The sequence below is a fragment of the Esox lucius genome, chromosome 1, assembly GCF_011004845.1.
Source record: "Esox lucius isolate fEsoLuc1 chromosome 1, fEsoLuc1.pri, whole genome shotgun sequence".
Taxonomy (NCBI): Eukaryota; Metazoa; Chordata; class Actinopteri; order Esociformes; family Esocidae; genus Esox; species Esox lucius.
The window spans coordinates 28209921-28227672 of record NC_047569.1 but is presented as its reverse complement, the minus strand read 5'-3'; the positions used below and the strand labels follow the sequence as shown (position 1 = coordinate 28227672).

Genomic DNA, 17752 nt, shown 5'->3' with positions numbered 1-17752 from the left:
GGGCAGGTTTCCAGGTCGAACACCATCCACCCAACTTATATGTAAAGCTACAGTACCTTCAATATTCCCCTACCCTTAACCACACGCACCTCTATGCCTGTCTCTGCATCCAGGTTTTAGTCATGTACGATGTATCAAGCAGTGACGTTGCACTCAGTGGAACAAATAAGGTCCTGAAATTGCCACCGGGGCTTCTTTAGCACATCATACAGTACCTACACCGTGGAACGCACACCCCCTCTCAGAACGCAAGAACGAGGACCTGAAACACTCCCGATGAAGACCTGACGAGTCTAGTAGAGATACATTTCTAAATCAGTGAGGTGTTATTAATCTTAACCCCTGTGAAACAGACCACAGCCCAAACACATTGGGGGAGGCTCTGTAAACCTCACACGCACTGCAAAATGTACCGGCCGCTTGGTCTCCTCAGTGAGAGCCCTAGCGGGACTGTGCAGATTCAGACCACTCAAAAGATTATTGGTACGTTATCAGTTTATTGGGAACATTAGGAGCTCTATTGAGGGAGAACGCGCAGATAAAGAAGGACGATCTGATATTGGATAAAGCACTGGCAGTCAGCAGACAGACTGTTGCTCTGGCTTAGCCGAACACATTTCGGGGTGCATCTGGGGGGCTTGGGCCTCACACCGGTGGAGGCACCCTTGGGCCTCTATGCACAATGTGCAGGAAACCACTGGGGGGCGTTGTTGTGCAAATTGTGGTTCCGGCTGACGCTCCAAGAGCATCTCCTGTACATGTCCAGCAAAAGGGCAGCGCTGCAAAAACTGCGGCAAAATACAATTGCTTCCCTGTCATTGCCCCCCAGCACTCGCCGGACAGCATCTCGTAGATGCAGAGATCCTTCAGTCTCCGTTAAATCCAGTGACTCAGTCGCATTCAAGCAATGCAAATGCCACATTGAGGGTGTGAAAATCTCCCTGGTGATTGACACTGGGGCAAAAGTGTCAGAAAGCTACTTATGACTCATTCTTCTCACATGTCCCACTGCAGAGACCGGCAGCATCCCACCACAGTGTCGCTGTCAAGGCTGGAATGTACCTCAGTTGTAGGGCATAATGAACCATTTCTCATGCACATGCAAATATTTGAGGGTATATACTCCTAATCTCTACCGGCAAAAAAAAGAGGGGGGAAGAGGGGGAAACAGCAGTAATATTATAATGGATATTAGAAGATGGTAAGTATCTGTAATTTATCCCACAATCTAAAAAATCTCAAAAAACACCAAAATGTGTAAATTACAACTTAAACTAAGAACAGGGAAAGAACCAGTAGCCTATACACTAAGAGATTGAACTGGCAAGACGATGGAAGTAAACTGTGAACTAGCTAGTTAATCTCTGTACTGAGTTAATAATTTTCAACCCCAGCGTTGTAGCGATTTCATCCCATAAATTCACTGCCACGTGTTGGTCTTTGTAAAGGCGACTACCAGCATTGCGAAGATGCCGGTAGCACTGAACTTGTTCAGCAACCTGCATACCCAACATGCTTCATATATCTTCCATTTTCAAAACACTGAGTTCCCAGGAAACAAAACTGAGGAAAAATATTTTGTCCACAATCAAATGGACCATTGATTACAGACAAGGTGAGGTTTGCAGACTTCTGACCGAGCACCCTAACAGAAACAAAAGAAAGCTAGAAAATAATCCATCAGCACAACCTGCTAAAAACCTCTAAATTGACACATAGCCACCCTGGAAAAAACCTGCAGTGGCGGGATCAGGGCACAAACTGTGAACGTGCATGCTCCAAGAAATTGAGGTTTACATTGGCCTTCAGTCTGCTACAACCACAAAACCACACCAACCACTCAGTAATATGTTTTAACAGAGGGCAGCTATATCCTTGGATTACATTTATTTTAGGCTCTAGGGTTCAAGCTGTCAGACACAACTGCTTACAGTCAACAGTTACAGTTCAATTTAATCAATCAATCAAATTTATTTATAAAGCACTTTTTACATCAGCAGCTGTCACAAAGTGCTTTTACAAAACACCCAGCCTTAAACCCCAAGGAGAACAGTAGTCTTGAATTTCAGTGGCTAGGAAAAAATTCCCTAAAAAGGCAGACATTCTGGAAGAAACCTAGAGAGGACCCAGGCTCAGAGGGGTGACCAGTCCTCTTCTGGCTGTGCCAGGTGAACATATTAAGAGTACAAATTGTAATAATTAATAAATGCATGTGGGCTGAGTCCAGAGTCTATTTTAAATTAGTCCAGGTCGGAAGCATGACCAGATGGACAAGGACAACACAGGGGAGGGGGAAGTGTCAGAACAATGGCAGCTGAAATCGTCAGGTATCGTCTTGAACCGCAACACAACCAGGAGGAATTTGGAAAGGGACAGCAACGGGTCTTGCTGTCCCTGTCCAAAGTCCCAAGCCAGGTACTCCTCAGGTGTTGGGCCAGGACCTGATGTCCTCCTAAGTTAAAAATTTTGAAAACGCATTCCTTATATCTACAAGGATTTATAGTGGAGAAGGAGAACTGACCCTACTCCCCCAGCACAATAATACACCAGCGTAAGACCTTGGGGCTGAGACAGGGGGGTCCGGTGACACTGTGGCCCTATCTGGAGGAGGCCCCGGACAGGGCCCAACAGGCAGGAAATCAATCCAACCACATTGCCAGGCATCAACCAAAGGGACACCCACCAACCGCAACCACCCTGAATGAGGGCCGAATATTGCCAGCAGAGTACAGCCCAATTGCACAAGTGCAACAGAGAGACAACAAGAAGCCAGTGACTCCGCCCCCGAATGGCATTGGAGCAGTGGCAACTGCTGGTCTTTCAAAGAGGGGAAGCTCATTTTCGGCCTACATTATAACCCTCTGATGGTCTTCATTTGTAGTGACACTCGGGGTCTTTGGGGTCTCTTGGACACCAGACAAAAACATTTAATTTTGTAACAGAACAATATTTTATTTTGTATTTAATTTTTTAATATAATTTTACTCTGTTTATTAATGGCTTCGCTAAAATCAGGTCGACAATATTAGCACTGTCTGCCATCGTGCGCAGTTTCACCCGCGTACGGCGCTAGCCTAGCCTACTACTGTATATGAATGAATGAACTTTCTAAAAAAATATATATTAAACTTTGTAAAACTGAAACAAGGACTGTGGTGTAGCCTATAAATGTGTGAAATGTATGATGTAAATCGGCTAGAAATTTCACCAGACAAATATCAAGAAATATTGCAGTAGTTTGTCTTTCGAATACACTTGAGAAATCCGCGATGGGACTGAGCGCGAAATAGCTTCAGTGACTTCTTATAGTACAGACTGCTGTCAGTCAAAAGGAGATGCAGTTTGACAGATCGTCAGATCCTCCAATCATCACGCGGAAGCCCGGAGTCCGGGCCAGCCCACTCCTCATTCACCCCCAGAGTGTCCGTGGGCGGGACATAATCGCAGCATTTATCCAATCACCGTCTACTTTCGGAGCACTGAAAAAAACTGTTCTATGCAGCCCCATTGAAGTCAATGGATGCTCGGCTTCAACAGGGAAATGCATTGTGACGCTGCGGGATTGTATGAAAAGAAAATCGAGTCAGCCGACCTGTAGCTGATTCTGAAATAACTAGTTTTAGAGATGAACATGTTTTAACACATTTTTTATCAACAAAATGTTTACACAATAGTACATATTTGACCATAATTATTTTTGTCATTATAGGGGAAGCCGAGCTTAAAGAAATCCCCACTGCATTGGAGGGAGAGCATCCAAGTGGCAATGAGAGCCCACCTGGCAAGACAGCAAGGGTGGACAGAATCAAGACTTTGAAGTTTATGTATTGATTTGTCAGGGTAACCGGAAAGAAGAGAATTGCAGTAATCAAATCTAGTTAGATATTAGCCTAAAATTGTTTAGTATGTCAATATCCAGATGCAATTTTATCAGAAGAGGCTAAATTTCCGCTATTTTTAGTGAGTTTGGTACACATCCGGAGGAAAGGGAGCAATTTATTATGATCAACATTGGCTGACCTAGCACAGGAAATAGTTCCTTAAGTAATTTTGTTGGAATCGGGTTTAGAACTCATTAAAAATTTGGTGAATGCGTCAAGCGATACGGGATAAAGAAATATAAGTGTCCCCATTGACACCTGGTCGGGGAGGTTCAGGACATTCTCAGGACAACTGCGATTTTGGGAACTATTTAAGGAGGAGTCAGTTATTTGTTTTCTAATGGTGATGATCTTTTCATCAAAGTAGTTCATTTATTAATTACAGCTAAAGTGAAGACCCAGTTCACTTGTTGAGCATTGCTTTTTTGTTAACTCTGCAACTGTATCGAAGATACATTTTTGATTGTTTAGGTTGGAGAAATAAGCTGATTGAGCAGGTGTGAGTGCTTTTCGGTATTATAGTGTACTGTCTATCCAGGCTAGTCTGAATACTTCCAACTTGATGGAGCGCCACCTTCGCTCCAATTTTCCGGAGGCTTCCTTGATTGCTCTAGTATTGTCAGTGTACCTGGGAGCAAGTTTCTTGTTGCATATTTCTTTTGTTTTTAGTGGTGCAACCGTATCTAAAGTATTTCGCAGTGTTGAGTTTGGATCCTTGATTTGATCGTTTGCAAATGTATTTACTCTGTCTTTGACAAAATCTATTTGTAGTCCAAGAATTTATAGTACGGCTTTTGAAATTCATTGTTTTAACGGTAAATGTAATAAGACAGTTCACATGGTGAAGCTATTAATTCAGTCAATTGCAGTGGCTTCCGCTGAATCTTTTGGAAGCCCATTGACAATGGACTGCATATCCTCCTAGCGGATGACACCAGAGCCCATTGACAATGGACTGCATATCCTCCTGGCGGATGACACCAGAGCCCATTGACAATGGACTGCACAACCTCCTGGTGGATGACACCAGAGCCCATTGACAGATCACCATGGGTTTCTAACCTGTTTGTCGCACCAAAGGAAAATTGTGACATTCAAACCAGCGATAATCAATATCTCACTGTGTTCATAATGCAAAGGGATTTAGCCATTCTGACTTTGAGCTTAGCCCCCAGCCGTTTCCAGGAGGTTATGACTGTCGTACCGACTGGCATCCCTACAGTGTCAATCTACCTGGATGACACTGTGGTGCACATGGCGTCATAGGCAGAGCATGATTCAAGATTGCAGCAGGTGTTTTGTCAACTCTCTGAGAACGGGGTAAGACTTAACAGTGGTAAATATTTGTTTGCAGTGCCAGAATATGAACAGCTTAGATTCAGGCTCTTCCTTCAGGTCATCACCCTAATCCTGTCCTATACTGATGCCATTGCCACCCTACCTGGCCCCCAGTCTGCGGCACAACTGATACGAATTCAGGACTGCAGGAGGCTGTGTAGGACCTCAAGGTTTAGCTCACATCAACTTCAGTCTTTGGCTCTTGGGGATGTTCTGAGGCAACTTCATATCATTCAGAACAAACTATCAAGCGCTCGTGACCACATGAGGCTTTTCGGATGGGCAAACCATCTGAACCATTAGCAGATCAGTCTTCGTTTTCAACCTGGGATCCCCAAGAAGATCTCCTTGCTGCTTCGATGGTAGGCATGGCAACAGGCAACAGAGGAGAGAACGGAACAGTGGAACACAATGAAAATTGGGTTGACAACCTAGGGTGGATTTACAGAAGACCATTTTTGTTTGCACTGTAGCGGCACATATTATGGCAAGAACAGCTCAAATAAGCAAAGAAAAACAACAGTCCATCATTACTTTAAACAGAGGAAAGGTTCTTCAGAGCTACCAGCCTCAGAAAATCGGTAATTAACTGCACCTAAGATTAAAGTCCAAATAAATGCTTCCCAGACTTCAGGTAACAGACACCTCAGGCTTTGTTAGGGCTATTTGACCTAGAAAAAGAGATGGTACAGCATCACATGACCTGGCCTCCACAATCACCCAACCGCAACCCAGTAAAGATGGTTTAGGATGAGTTCGACCAGAGAATGAAGAAAAAGTAACAAGTAGAAAAGCATTCCAGGTGACAACCAAATGAAGCTGGTTGAGAGAAAGAGAGAAACACTTTTTTGGTTACTACCTGATTGAATATGTTATTTCCTAGTTTGGATGTATTCACTATTATTCTACAATGTGGAAAATAGTAAAAATAAAGGAATACACTTGAATGAATAGGTGTGTCCAAACGTTTGACTGGTACAGTTTCAGTGTTTTCTTCTCTATGAAAAAGAGATGATGTACACAGATCTGATGTGATTGCTCAACAGACAAATTAGTGGAAAAGACGACCAGAACCGGGTTGCCTCGGGAAAAGTAGCCCACACAAGTTGTTAAAATTCACAGAACACTTGCGGCACCATTGAGGTATATACATTTTTAAATAGTAACTTTTACTATTTTCTATGTATGTGTCCCTAAAATGTTACCCTCTTTTTCTCCCAATGTATTGATATCTAATTTGCAGACATCTTATCCTTATAGCAGTGACTCCCAATGGGCCTGAGATAGTCAAAGATCGGATCATGAATCCTCCAATAAATGCCTTGCTGCGCTCCATCACACTGCTTGCTTAACAAGGTAGTCAGGCAGTCAGGCTATCCAACACATAGGATGAAACACCATGTAGACTGTCTAACCCAGTCAGCATGCAGGCACCCAACCGGCCATAAGGAGTAACTAGAGCGTAAAGAAACAAGGCCCTCCTTCTCCAAGCCCTGGGCGATACAAGGCCAATTGTGCAGTGCCCATTAGAGAATCCCGTTCAAGACCTGTGACACACCCTTACATTCAACATTGGTGTTGCCTCTGTACCACAATGTAGAGCCTTAGAAAGCTGCGCCACACCGGATGTTGTAAGGTTCATCATCTTTTGACGTTTGAAAAAGCTAATATTGGATGATTTTTAGCTACTTGCATTCCTGTAGTCTTTTCATTCATTTACAGTGGCCACTAGGGTGGTAAATGATGTAGCTTAAAGTCAATAACACACTAGGGCAAACTAATTTGAAGAAAATGCACTGATCCTTGGCTGAGCATTGGGCTTTCACTTTATCTAGTCGATGTAGCTGATCTCTCCTGATTACCCAGCTAGTGTCAGAATCACATGACGGATGACCCAGTTGGAGTCAGGTCTCATCCAGTGGGAAGTGCCAGCACCCAGTTGATTACCTTAAAATGATGGAAGAATACAATTCCATTTGCGCTGCCCATGTAATCACAATAATGTGTGCTATAATGTGAAGAACATATGAACACGTCTTTTATTACATTCCATTTTCCAAACACACAGAATCTCAGGAATCTCCACCCAGTTGTAACAAGACAAAGCATGTCCAATCAACCAACTGTGTCACTTAAGACCCGATTCCCAGGGTTTCCTGTCCAATGGAAAGGCATGATAAATCTACCTGATGCTGAACTAGAAATGGAAACCAATGTCCTAAGGCAAGGTACTGTATGACAAATCAATGTGCGGCTTAAAGAGAAAAGTGCTGTGTGTGTGTGTTTTCTGAACCAATTCATGACTTATCAACCAGCTGCAGTGATGAGGAGGATTAAACCGGTAGCCACAGAGTAGCCATGAGTAATCAAATTGCAGGCTTGATGAGGACTAACCTGCAGCCGGAGGGTAGACATGACCAATCAAACTGCAAAATTGATGAGGACTAACCTGTAGCCAGAGGGTAGGCATGACTAATCAAACTGCAGGCTTGATGAGGACTAACCTATAGCAGGACGGTAGACATGATCAATCAAACTGCAGGCTTGATGAGGACTAACCTGTAGCTGGAGGGTAAACATGACTAATGAAACTGCAGGCTTAATGAGAACTAACCTGAAGCCTGAGGGTAGGCATGACTAATCATACGAAAGGCTGACTAAAGGCAGCAGCAGTGTTATGCATTCCTGTAACGGCCAGGGAGACCAGATGGCCATTCCTCACTTGAAACCCCACAGCATTCAAACAATTTTGGAATAGAGTTTGAGCATTAACAATTGGTATTGAGATACTCGGAACTAGACTACAACAAAAACAGAAATATTGAGATGTATTGTGATTTTCTTGTGTCAACAAGATCCACATACTATTTTGTAATGTGAAAGTAGAATATATATATATATATATATATATATATATATATATATTTTTTTTTTTTTTTTCAAATATAATTGGACAAATTAATCTGTGACTCTCACATTTTTACAATTATACTCTCCAAATATTCATGGTACATTTTCATGTCTTGCTAATGACTCTGAAACATAAGTTGTGTACCTTGGAAGAATTTGCATATTTTACTTTTCAATTTGAGATTATGGACTTTGATTTGATCAGTGGAAAAAAACTCCTGATTAAATCAATCTTGATTAAATGTTTTAACAACATTAAATATCAAAAGTCCAAGGGGGTTGTTGCTTTTGAGAGCCACTGTATCTGTCAATATGATGGGAAAATAAGCTGAGGCTTTCAATGTATGAGGCATAACTGGCCTTGGTTGACTGCTAAATCTCACTATCTATGCTTATTGACAACACAATTTACCTTCTCAGTGCTCTATGTCCTAGAGCCACGATACATCCTTCCACATGGTTTTCAGCCCAGACTGAAGGTAAAGCACTGTGAGGTAAAGAAAAAAGTCTAATCCATGCTACTCTGCTGCATTTCCTCTGATGGAAGAGTTGATATGTCTAAATGAGTCCCTGTCTAGAAGGAGATCCAGGATAGGAGTTGTCCAACAACACACAGAGAAACACTCAATGACTACAAAATCAAGTGAGAAAGGAGATCAGAAAAACAGATATAAGACCCCAACATCGATGGTCTGTCAATACATCACACTTTGTGAAAACAAAGTGGGGCGGGGGGGGGGGGGGGCTTTCAGTACATCCTGAAGTGAGAGGAAAAAGCATCTCAACCACACCCACCTTGACTGTCCACCAGACCGCCTCCTGAACATGTTACATGCAGCATGAGAATATAGACTTCTGGAGCCAACAAAAAGACACGTATGCCCTGTCCCTGCAGTTCTGTCGCTTACCCACACTTGTTTCCACACACCACAGACTCCAGAACAGGGCCATTAATTACATCCCCGCGCCTGGGAGTGGCTGAGTCCCGTAACTCTCCCTCTCCTTCTCCTGACTCAGTCACAGGCTTGTCGGACTGACTCCGAGGCTCCTGCTCGGTCACCTCCCCCTCCATCGGAAGGCTCCGCGGGCAGCGGGTCTCAGTCCTAAACGCAGCAGCAGCTTGCTGCTCGTCCCTGGACATCTCATCCGGACCGCTGCCTCCCCAGCTTGTGCTTGTCCCAGTGTAGCAGCATCAGTCCCAGGAAAACCGTAGTTAATATTTGAGCGTTGAGAAGTGGCAGGTAGGCTCCAGTCAGTGGCTGACTCTCTGACTCCCTCTCTTTCTCTCCCTCTCTCCCTCTCTCTTTCTCTCTCACTTGCTCAGGCAAACATTCCTCCACGTTGAATGCCCGCTACCAAATAGAGAGTATTAACTAGGCCCTTTGCCGTACGAAGATCTTCAAGGATTTTGATTGCCGCTTATCAGAGGGCAGGTTTAAACCTGTCAGATGATTTCAGATTTTATACATGAGTGCGTGAAGTTCCAATGACTGCCACAGCCCTTCTTCTGCAGCTACCCCTCATACCTCAAGTAACAGCGGGACACCTCTTAGCAGAGTGTTCCCAGCGCGTGGCAGGGTCCTACGCCAAGGTTGTAAAACCTTGGTAAAAAAGCTACCGGGTGTGCGACATGCGTACAAACATGCAACATGTAACAAGAAGCTAGTCTAAAAGGGATCATGCCAACTCACTGCTCAGCAATGACATTGGCCCAGATGAGTGCCTCACAGCCCTACGAGAGGGACAGTCAGCTTGCAAGGTTTCCTGATCAGATGAGTGAAAACTTAACTGTACACCTCCAGAAAATCACAGCTCTCAACTTACTCTAAACTGATAGGTAAACCAGTATGACAGGGGTCAGTGTTGACAGGGAATGTTCTGTTAAAGTTAACAGGGCTTGCATAGTAATCTCTAATCTTTAACATACTCATTAAAATTATTTGGAATGCTGACGCCTCATACAATGTTTAGGATACAAACATTGTTCAAACTTCAAAACTTGTAAAACAGTCAGGATTATGTTGCTTGTATGTAACCTTATATATTTTATATTTTAAGAATGATTACACTTCTTTGCCCGTCCTCATAATTTTAAAGGTGTAATACTGACATGATTGTGACATGAACACTTCTAACATTCTATTTAATGTGGAATTCAAACAGCAAAACCAATCAAGCATTATGCTGATTTCAGTAACCGCAGCAATGTTTTCTGTGTAAAAAAAAACAATGTTTAAATGGGTCACAACACATTTTTAGAGATTCAGCATTTAGAAAATACCACAGTGCTATAACATGAAAATGCAAAAGGTTGAAAATTCTGTTTCATTTTTCAGTTATGACATTTGTTGTATAGGTTCCTCTCCTCACAAGAAACTATGGAAATATGGAAATGTTTTGTGTTGATTAGTGGAAAAAAACTAACAATTAATTAATTCTCATTTCATGTCTCATTTCAAGAAAAAATGGGGAAAGTCCAAGGGGTTGTTGCTTTTGGGAGCCACTGAATCGATCAAAATGATTGGAATAAAAGCTGAGGCTTGGTTGACTGTTAATCTAATTTAATGACATCTTCTTCCCAGTGTTTGTAATTTTTTGCCCAGACTGAATGTAAAGCTTGAAAAACAAGAGGTCAAAACATTGCTACTCTGCCACATTTTTGCCAGTGGAAGAGTTCAAATAATCTAATGCAAAGTACAGTACACCTTTTAGGTAAGTGCCAACAGTCTCAAACCACTTAAGTTAAATCAGTTATTATCTGCCACGAGAACCAAGATACACTTTAGGATCTGAGGGACCTGCTAGTTAATATCAGGTCAAAATGAATCCCTTTCTAGAAGAAGATCTGAGATAGGAAATCTCTAACTATACAATAATTATTACAAAATCAAGTAACATACTAAATCAAATAAACAGGTAAAGACATTAATACTCTACCACTACAGGACACTGTGTGAAAAGACAAACCAATTTCTGTCACCCGGAGGGTTTCAACACGTCCTGAAAGGAATTAGCATCCCAACCACACACCATCACTGTCCACCAGCCTGCCTTCTGAACATGCTACATGCTGTATAAAAATTTCAGTCAGGAAATGTGGTGCATATGTCCCAGTCCTCGCACGGAGTAAACAGCATTAGAAACTTGGCATAACGGACCGTCCGTTTTGAATTAGTGAAAAACACGTAATGCCCCACAGCAGTAGAAATCCACTTTTTTACCTCAATAACTATGGCAATCAATTTATATTTAATACATTTATATTTGATGCACACCGCCACTATCTTATTATACACACCACAGGTTCTACAAAATTGTATGTCCACTTGTTGTTCTGTCAATTTTATATAGTTACTCTCCATTTGCAGTGCCTTTGTTCTTAATCATCAACTCTCATCTACACTTAAACAAAAAAAAGGCTCCATAAAGTAGGTCAACCACTTTTTGGATTTCAGTGAGAACCCTTATGGTTCCAAACAGAAGTACTATTTTCTGGGGTTCAACCTAGAATGAAGAATGTTTCTACCTATAAACCCCAAAGACATTGCAAGGACAACCACAGAAAAATTAAGGAACACCTGCACACACACACACACACGCACACACACACACACAAACAGAGGAAAGGTATCAGATAGGGTTACATAGGCTGTAACCATAGCCAAACAATGTTCTGCTATAAAGAAACCTTTTTAAAATTTTGAAAACAGAACTTTGTTCATAAAGTTCCAAATGCAACTTATATGTTGCTGTAAACAAACATGTCGTATGGTTCTATACACAGAAACCTCTAGACTGCACAGAAAGAGGGTTACACTCTAATTAAAACCCTTTTGATAAGCTATTGAACCCTTTTTTCAATTTTTTGTTTACTTTTAACACTTTTTTCACAAGGCCCTGAAACCCCCAGCGGACTCAGTGACAGTCCATGTTGAGATGTGTCCTATGAAGCACGTGCAATGCTCTCCTGGTCCTTATCACGCTGCTTGCTCAAACAGAAAGTCTTGAATCTTTACGTGCACAAGCCGCCACAAGGACTTGCTAGAGCTCGACAAGGCAAGGTAATTATATTGGATCGATAACCCCCTTAACCATGACGATGATGTCCAATTTCATTGGCCTCCGCGGGACACCTGACAAAATCCGCCATCAGATTCAGACCCTAGCATCTGGCAATCTTAACAGAGTATCTTATACAATCTTATAGAACCTTTACGAGAATCAATTTAAATTCTGGTCAACCATATTATGTTATTATGATAACCAAGTAAGTTGCCTCTGGAAGAGCTTTGAGTATCTGAGGGGATAATTAAGAATCACAGACAGATGTTGTGAACCATATTCAATTAAAACAGGTGATAGGCCATCAAGGTCACGGCATACCAACCACACGGTGGAGTGGAAATCAGCTTAATCCAAGTTAGAAGAGGGTTGGTTAGACAGGATGGCCATGCTACGTCAAGCTGTGGTGACTCTTCGTGATCGGGCTATCCAAGCGAAACGTGACAGCGAGGACCAATAGCACTGGGGTTATGTCGACAGCAAACGTAATTTCACCGATTTATTAACCACGCACATTTAAATACTTCACGTATATCAGACCGGTCGGGCAGGGATTAGAATCGTTCGTGCTTGGGGCGTTTCCAATCAGCGTGGAGAAATGTTACATTCAAATGGATCTGTCTCGATGCATTCAGTTGTAAAATGACAAGACAACACATAGAACAAGAAAATAAAGAAAAAATACACATGTTTTTTTTTTTAAACTACATCCTATGACACAGACAGATATAAGGATAGAGTTTGCCTGATTCAAAAAGTCCACTGATCCGACAGCTGATTGTTTAGTTTATTTTTTAAGTATTGAGGAGAGTTGACAGCGTTAAGCTTAAGGATAATTTGCAACACATGGATTATCACTCAAGTCCTTGGCAGTGGCAAACTGAAATAACTGAAAGTCAATGGAAGTGTATGTGTTGGCTTTCCAGAGTTTTGATCCACACGAGATCATTAAGAAATTACGTTTTGTACACAGTCCCCACATTTTAGGGTACGAAAATTATTTGGACAGCCTAACATTATGTATAACAAAGTTGTCTTGGTACTTGCATTATTATTGTTTACATGCAATGATGGCCTGAAGTCTGCAATTTATAGATATCACCAAACACTGGGTATATTTACTAGTGATGCTCTGCCAGGCTTGATCTGCAGCCATCTTCTGTTCCTGCTTGTTAAGGGCCTTTTTGCCATCAGTCTTGTCTTCAGCATGTGAATGATATGTTGGATTTAGGTTGGATTTAGGTTGGGTGATCGATATGGACAATTAAGAACGTTCCACTCTTTAGCCCTAAAGAAAAAACCCTGACAGATATGGCAGTGTGTTTGGGGTCATCCTACTGCTGTGTGATGACACATTATACTTGCATACTTACATGCCCAAGCCTTAAAACCACCTCCACCATGTTTCACAGATGAGGCAGTATACTTCCTTCTGTTGCTCCAAACTTTCCTCTTTCTATCACTTGAACCTTTGTAACATCTTTCCATAAGACTTTTTTCCAGATCTCTGCAGGCTCTTTTGGGTGTAACCTGGCTGAACTGTTCCTAAAGCTGGATAGTGGATTGCATCTTGTGGTGTACGCTTTGAAGTTCTGCTGGTATAGTGAATTAAATGCAAATGCAAAACCTACCTAATAAGAAACAGCTGTGGAGCCAATTGTCCAAATGCTTTTGGTACCATAAAATGAGGAGCATTATTCACCAATTTAGTTTCAAAATATTTAATCAGATATGGATGATGATTCATTTAAATGAAAGATTTCAGTCTGGACTTTAACTCTATAATCATTGTATAAATTCATATCCAAAGTGCTGTAATACAGAACCAGTGATCATGTTGTGCAAAAAAAAAGTGAATACACCATACTACGGCAAACACTAAATCAAATAGTAGAGAACCCACTAGCAAAATACTGTAGATGCAGTAAATAGTATAATACGCTACAGTAATAATAATAAAAAAAACAAATATTATAAAAGCTATATTTCTGGAAAATACTCAGAAAGTGGATATCACAGTTTTACATGGTCGAAGACATTGGCTTGAAAACAATAGTATACTTCCTATAAATAAAAGTGTGCATTTGTGTTTATAGGGGGATAGTTATAACATTTTGAACATTTCTGTCTTTATCTTGAAGCTCTTTTGAGGCAGTGCATTCAAAATTGTATACAAACTAGCTACATGTGTCTGCTATTAGTTGGCGTAGCTGTTATATCTGTAACACAAACAATAAATGTGTGGTTTAGTCTCAAACACAAGGAGTGAAATGTTACAATTCACCCCATAGCCTGGGTCAGTTGTAACGTACCCTGGGGTGAAACGTAACCGTATGATATACCCTGGGGTGAGTTGTAACATTATACAAAAATAATTATGACAAAAAATTATATTGAAACTTGAATTACTTATTAACATAATTGGTTTGTGTGTGTGTGTGAGTGAAGTATGTAAGTTACTGTCAGTCATAGTAGTGAGACATTTGAACACAATACATTTGAACAAAATGAGCATTACTGAATATTAGTTTGTGTGTTTGTGCTTGTTCGTTACCGTCAGTCTAGGAATATTGAAATTCAAAGAACATATATATAGGCGTACAACAAAAATTTTGCATATAGTAAGTTGTAACATTTTAATTGTGGTTACAACTAACCCAGACTCTTGTTGATACAACTAAACCAGACTCCTATAGTCATGAACTGGCTTACCTTAAAGCTAACAGGTAAAACGTTATTGATAACAACTTGCATGAAAGATATCTAGATAGACACACAATAAACATGATTTAAGTTTGATGAATTTAATTACATAGCTGGCAATACTATCCCAAAGATGTATTTGGTCAAAAAAAAATACTAATATTATTGCCTAAAAAATGTTTTTTCCTTTTAGAAATGGTTGTCTGCCACAGGGTGCTACTTCTTCACATGTTAAATAAGGATTAAATTGATCATGTGCAGAGTGAACCAGATGATTCATAAATTGGAAGTGTTACAACTAACCCATGTTACACCTATCCCCAGTCTCCCCTACTAGTAATAAATAATACTTAAAGCAGAGTATACTAAAACATGCTAATTATTTTGTGTATTCATGCATGGCACACAATTGAAATGATTGCGCAGTTCTTTGTTCACAGTTTCTCTTCCTAGACTCAGCAGTGTGAATATAAAATATTTATGTACTTAATGACATTTAAAATAGTATTAAAATGTCATTATGCTGGTCTGTTAACGACTTTGCTCTAGTTCCGATCCCTGTAATATCAGTATCTAAACTACAGCAGATAAAGGCTGATCGTTTTTTATATAGCCTGATTCATTCGATTCAATTTCAAACATTGGTATAACACAAATGTAAGCAATTACAGAATTAAAACAGGAGCCTGCTGACTGTCACTCCATCCCTAATGATGTTCATGCCATAAAATAATGGACAATCATAGACCTAGAGAGGAACGTAGACTATAAAACAACAGGTGTAACAACCACCTTGTCTCTGCCACTTATTGCTTATGAATGTTACTGAATATGATTAAAATGTTAGCTTGAGTTCCACACTTACCTTCTATTAGGGCGGTGTGTTGTCTCTGTTATTCAAATCCGTGGTCGGTAGGATCCCTGAGGAACACGCACTGGGATCCAGTTTTAACACTAGTCTCAAAGATCATAAATTATGTTCATTTTCATTGTTGAAATAAAATAGTTACTTTAAACTACAATATGGAACAATCTTCCACCACAACAAAAGTATGCGTTCCGTTGTCGTCTCGTCTATTGACAAGTCCATGCGTATTGCCTGCTGGGAACAATCACTGCCCCAGTTCCAGCCGGCGCAATCGAACAGTTGCACTTCTGCAACTAGTCCCTTAAAATCTAACAGCCCCTATCAGTCCACACCATTTCCATTTGCTACATTAATAACGATTAATAAATGTTTTCTAAGTAGCCCAATGTTTTCTCTTTTTTGTGTCCTTCGCTGGCAGGTTTATTGGATCCAAACGACTGGAGAAACCGATGATAGGGGCTTTTGACGTTCAAGGCGAAGCTCCTACACAATCAATGCCATCACGCCGTAGAGTTTTGATGTTAACGTTTGTTTGCCCTGCTAATCCATGTTTTGATGTCGTTTTTTCGAAAAACTAGGCGCATCCTTCAGACATAATTTTGCCAGTCTATTATCAACCCATTCCGCTCGCGCTCCATAGAACTGAAGACTTGACCAGGCGAGTCATCACTCCAATGGCAGACTAATGCTGCACACTATGCTATCTACGTCTCATTAACAAATGGAGTCATTTGCATCCTAACATGCAATTTATAAGTCTGAGAAGCTCCAAATAGCAGCAAATATTACAAAGTTTAGCCTATCATTTGTTCGATGTTAAACAGTTGCCTAAAAAACATTGGGCCAGCTAGTCTATAATAGGCATACAACTTAGGGAACATTGTCAATGAATGAACATTGAATAAAGGTTGAATGAACATTGTCATCAAGTCAGTCTATTCAATTAGAGGAAAAACAGCCATCAAATAACAAGGCATCTGTTCAAAAGGATAAACATGAATGTATAATCTAAATATATTCTTGATTTGGCCAAGCAATAATGAAGCGCAAAATAAAATCTTTGTTTGGCAGAATTTATTTTTAAGCGGTAGTGTGGGATTTCTGTGAATATCAAACTTTACACCACCAATAAAAGTAGAATCAGAATCATTCTGCAGTTATGCATGAAATTCAAAGTTTGTAACGTTTTGATGACATACTGTACCATACACACCAGACCATTTTGGCTTGACAGCGCCACTTTTGCAAGCAGGGGCTAGAAATCCTGGTATTCAGGTGATCTTCACCTTGTTCTTGAGTTTAATAGGACCAGGGAGGACTCAACAGTGAAAACTGTCTAACATACACATTCTCCTCATTATTACATTGCAGCAACATTTACTTATCATGATGTAGCTGGATTGTAAAATATTCTAACTGGCTACAATAGTATCTGTGTTGTGGGAAAGATTTGTAATTTAACTTTAAAGGTTAAAGGTCTTTATTCCATCTAGCACAATTCTGACATGTTAGCTTATAAAATGGTCTTCCTTTATAGTAGAAAAATGTGCTTTATGTCTCTGGATTCTGCAGACTCTCGGCTACAAGCAAAATTAAGTAAAAATTCAACTTTTCAGTCACTTGTATTTTCAGACAGTTAAAATGTGGCATTATGGCAAAAAAATCTAAAACTGTATGTTTAATTGTCAACTTCTGGTTTATAAACATGACACTGAAATTCCATGACACTGAGAACAAATGTAACAGTGTCAGGGAGCCATAGATACCCAAAAGGGACCTGTTTCTTTCCAGTGAGGTATCTTAAAACATTCCAGAGATTTTAAACCAGTTACCAAGACAGATATTTCACCTCTCTGTGACCTTCATCAGATTTCTTCCACTGAGAAGGAAATTAAATTTGGCACATCTTCATTCATGAATATCTCATTCCTTTTAATAGAATCTCAGCTGTCATCTGGGGTAGATAGTACATTCTTAGCATGTGTGGTTC

The 17752-nt window shown here is 40.6% G+C and overlaps 1 protein-coding gene across 3 annotated transcripts in view; it reads right to left on the bottom strand.

The window, feature by feature from the left end:
• Positions 1-16483, bottom strand: part of caln1 (calneuron 1) — a 57403-nt gene extending 40920 nt beyond the window's left edge. The window contains exons 1-2 of one of the 3 annotated variants that reach the window (XM_034292937.1): positions 9038-9567; positions 8542-8616 (exon numbers count right to left, since the gene is read on the bottom strand). In XM_034292937.1, coding sequence (XP_034148828.1) covers positions 8542-8616; positions 9038-9270 — 308 coding nt within the window. In that variant the 5' untranslated portion in view covers positions 9271-9567. Of the gene's footprint in view, positions 1-8541; positions 8617-9037; positions 9568-15759 lie in introns of those variants that run through there. The other 2 variants (XM_010902121.3, XM_010902036.4) reach the window with 2 other exon arrangements.
• Between the last annotated feature and the right edge of the window lie 1269 nt (positions 16484-17752).